The sequence below is a fragment of the Gavialis gangeticus genome, unplaced genomic scaffold (assembly GCF_001723915.1).
Source record: "Gavialis gangeticus isolate Ggan-Ray unplaced genomic scaffold, GavGan_comp1, whole genome shotgun sequence".
Classification (NCBI taxonomy): Eukaryota; Metazoa; Chordata; order Crocodylia; family Gavialidae; genus Gavialis; species Gavialis gangeticus.
Window position 1 is genome coordinate 39,328,795 of NW_017729026.1, and position 3,368 is coordinate 39,332,162.

Genomic DNA, 3,368 nt, shown 5'->3' on the forward strand with positions numbered 1-3,368 from the left:
CCCCCCCCCCCCCAAAAAAAAATCTTTCGAGGATAATAATGGTCTTTCTAACCCCACTTAGAACCACGAGCCACAAATCCGGGACAAATTCTGCAGTCATTTAGGTAAAACTCTCGATTGATTTCAATGGGGAGTTCTCTGGAGTAGGACATACAGTATCAGGGCAAAGGATTATTTAGAAATAAATTTTTATTAAGCACAAACTACAGTGAAGAAGCTGTAAAGATACACGATTCAGGCAAAAGTCTGCTGATTTCCTTCAAACCTCTACCTGAATAAAAGCAGAAGGATCAGAGCCCAATGCTGTTACTTACCCACAGCTTATTTCGTTTGGAATTTTATTTTGATTGTAATCATTTAAAATAAATCAGCAATCTGAACTACCGATATTCCTATAGGGTCTCATCTCTAGCTGAATATATATTTAGTACCCATCGTTTCTTGGGTCGCTCTGTTCCCGCACTGTTCAATTTGACACCCAGCATTATGGACTGTCAGAGTGCAGCCTCCAAGTGCGTTCACCACCAAAGGCCAGCAATTAGCTTAAGCGAGGGTAAATGAGCCTCCACCAAACTACCCTTCAAGGGCTCTGTTTTTTCAGCTCAGAAACCTCCCCCGCCACCACCAGCAGTCAATTCTTGGCCCTTATCTTTCATTGAGAAGCATCTTAATCTTGGAGTGCAAAGTTTGTTCTGAGGCAGTTGTTTTCGCTACCCTGAACCCCAGTTTTGCTCACGTTTTGTATGATATTTCATTGGGGGAGTGATCCCTGGGATCTGACTCTTGCAATAAGGCAGAATTGTCATTGGGCAGAAACTATCCATCAACCCAACTTCGCCATTGGTTCCCGGCATTAAAGATTGGATCAATCAAAAAATGGAGGGTGGATATTGTTAGCTCAAAGCAGTCGGTTCTTTTAGCAGTGGGTATTACATTGTCCTTATCTTAGGACGTCCTGTTCGTGTGAACTAGCTTGTGCAGCCGTCTGGGCGTGTGTGAATGAGAATAAAACATTTCAAAAGCCCCGGGAATACTAATGCTTCAGCAGATGTGGCCGATACAGTTAGCTCCTGTGCAGAAAGGTAGAGACGCTACCTTTGCTATATTCTAAAAAAGTTGGACGTTTCAGTGCAACTTTTCTACGGATAAATTGTTAAAAGAAATGTGGATTCAATTCTCAGTCCAGGCCAAAGCTAACGTTTTGTTTTGTTGTTGTTGTTAATTAGGATGCTAATTTGCTCAAATAGTCCAGACAACCCCACGGGTTGGCTAAAACCGAAATGTGGTCGCTCCCTTGCAGCTTCAGTTGTCTATTTTATATAAAAAATACATCCTCCAGTGGAGGAGATTGTTATTTTGGGGACATCTTTTATATTTTGTCAAGAGTATAACATTCATTCGGAAGGAAAAGCTCGATCAATTTATTTTTGCTGCTTGCAATAACACAGCTGGAGGATGCCCCGCGCCCACGCTAGACGGTGGCTCATCATTCATTCGCCAAGAACTGGCCTAAATGGTGCCTGTGGGATTAGGTCAATTTTAGTGGATCTACTTCGCCTCATTTGGTTACTAATTGGTTTCTTGTTTTATAAATCGAAATCTCATTTTCAGGAAATTACAAAGCCCGTGCAGCCAGTCCATTGAGGTAATCCATGGGTCAGGGGGTATTTAAATGGAAAAGGTTCTACAATGCATCAAGTATAAAGCGACAGTAAAACTTCGCCTAGATGTTCAAATGAAATGTGAGCTAGTTGGCTCTTTAGATCCATAATAGATACATCCCTTCTAAGGGTACTTATGCAAATATGACTAACCAGACTCGGGCTGGCGGAGGGAGCTCAGAGAGAAAAGCAAATTTTTATCTACTAAGGTTAATGTGGCATAACTTGGAAATCTTCCAAAATAGATTATGTTTTTCTTTGTCTTCGGCCACTCTAGCTGGGAAAATCCTTTGCCTAAAAACGATTTAGTTATCCTTCCCCTCACAAAGCTGCTTGTTTCTATTCCAAACCTATTATTCTGTTGGCCTCTCCAAATTACAAGAGAATCTTTAGATCTTGTTTCCAGTGTAATCCTGAAGCAAAAGGGAGAGCTGATTTCCTTGTTTTGTTTTAAAGAAGACAATCAACGGATTTGCAGAATTTTCTGCGGTAGGTCAAGTGCAAGAAATCAGTCTGCTTCCCTCGCTAAAAGAAAATTGGATGTTAAAACGAAGAGACAGTCAGATAGAGCTTTAAAGTAACAGTAGTGGAGAGTTTGCCCGTGTGTAACCTTTAAAAGCCGAATTTTAAAGGGCACGAGGAGAGCAATTAGATTTGTGTTGGCACTGACTAAAAATAATCTCCAACTGAAAAGGTACTGAAACAGCTAGCTATCACAAAGAGCTAGCACATGTGATAGGCTTTCGAAAAGCCGGTTCAGGTAGACAAGTGAAAACATTTAATTATAAAACATTAACAGACATAGCCAGCCAGCGAAGGGTTTCCACGTGAAGCGTATAAGGAAGAGTGCAACGCTCCGTGGAAAAAAAAAAAAGTGTTCCTGAAAAAAAAGTTAACTTGTAATGTGCAGGAGCTATTCATTAACTCGCAAGGCTCGGGCTATTTTCCCTTTTAGGAGCAGAATAATTAGTTCCGTACACTTGGCTTAATAAACAACTTAAAATCCAGGCGAGGGACACACAAGAGCCTTTATTGAAAGTAGGAGTCTGTTTTCCTGCCGCTTCGGGTAGGAAGAATCAGGAGTGGTTCTTTCCTCCCCTTTTAATGGACTTCATTGTTGGAAACAACCAACCGAGCAAAACATGTCATTAAGCACCAAGTCTTGGAGTGGAAAACTGCAAAGGTGGCAGGAGGGGGTTAGACCTGTTTCATTCCCAGTTAAACTGAGTGTCTGGTAGCCTCATCACGGGCTCAATCACCAAGCGCCCAGAATAGATGCTTGCCAGTAGCTCCCAGCTCCAGTGCAGTGAATGGACTTCTGTTACGTTTGGGTACTGGGAAAGCTGGAAGTCCGTAGGTCTGTAGCTCCTGGAGGTCTACTGGGGAGATGGGTTGATTGCTTTCCGGAGGCAGTGCATCACGATGGAGGCACAAAAGGGTCAGGCATCCCTCCCAAACCCTTTGCCCCTGGGCTTTGTAAAGTTACGGGGAACCTGCTCTGGGGCAGAAGGCAGTACCCACCGAGGGACCTGATAGTCGGCTGGCATTTGGCGAGACGAAGGACCTAGGGCTAGAGACAGAGGTATGTGTGCTGGGAATGGGGGACAGGTCCCGGACTAGGGAGAGAGGGGAGGGGAGAAGAGCATCAAAGCAGAAAGAAAGCAGAGAGGTTGCAATGGGAAGTGGGGGGGGGGGGGGGGCGGGGGG

At 43.7% G+C, this 3,368-nt stretch overlaps 1 protein-coding gene across 3 annotated transcripts in view; it reads left to right on the forward strand.

Moving 5' to 3' along the window:
- Positions 1–3,368, forward strand: part of SIM1 (single-minded family bHLH transcription factor 1) — a 70,575-nt gene that overhangs the window by 8,269 nt on the left and 58,938 nt on the right. The window contains exon 1 of one of the 3 annotated variants that reach the window (XM_019520166.1): positions 2,255–3,018. The exons of 1 other annotated variant lie outside the window; for it this stretch is intronic. In XM_019520166.1, the coding sequence (XP_019375711.1) occupies positions 2,937–3,018 (82 nt within the window). In that variant the 5' untranslated portion in view covers positions 2,255–2,936. Of the gene's footprint in view, positions 1–2,254; positions 3,244–3,368 lie in introns of those variants that run through there. One more of the 3 variants, XM_019520167.1, reaches the window with a different exon arrangement.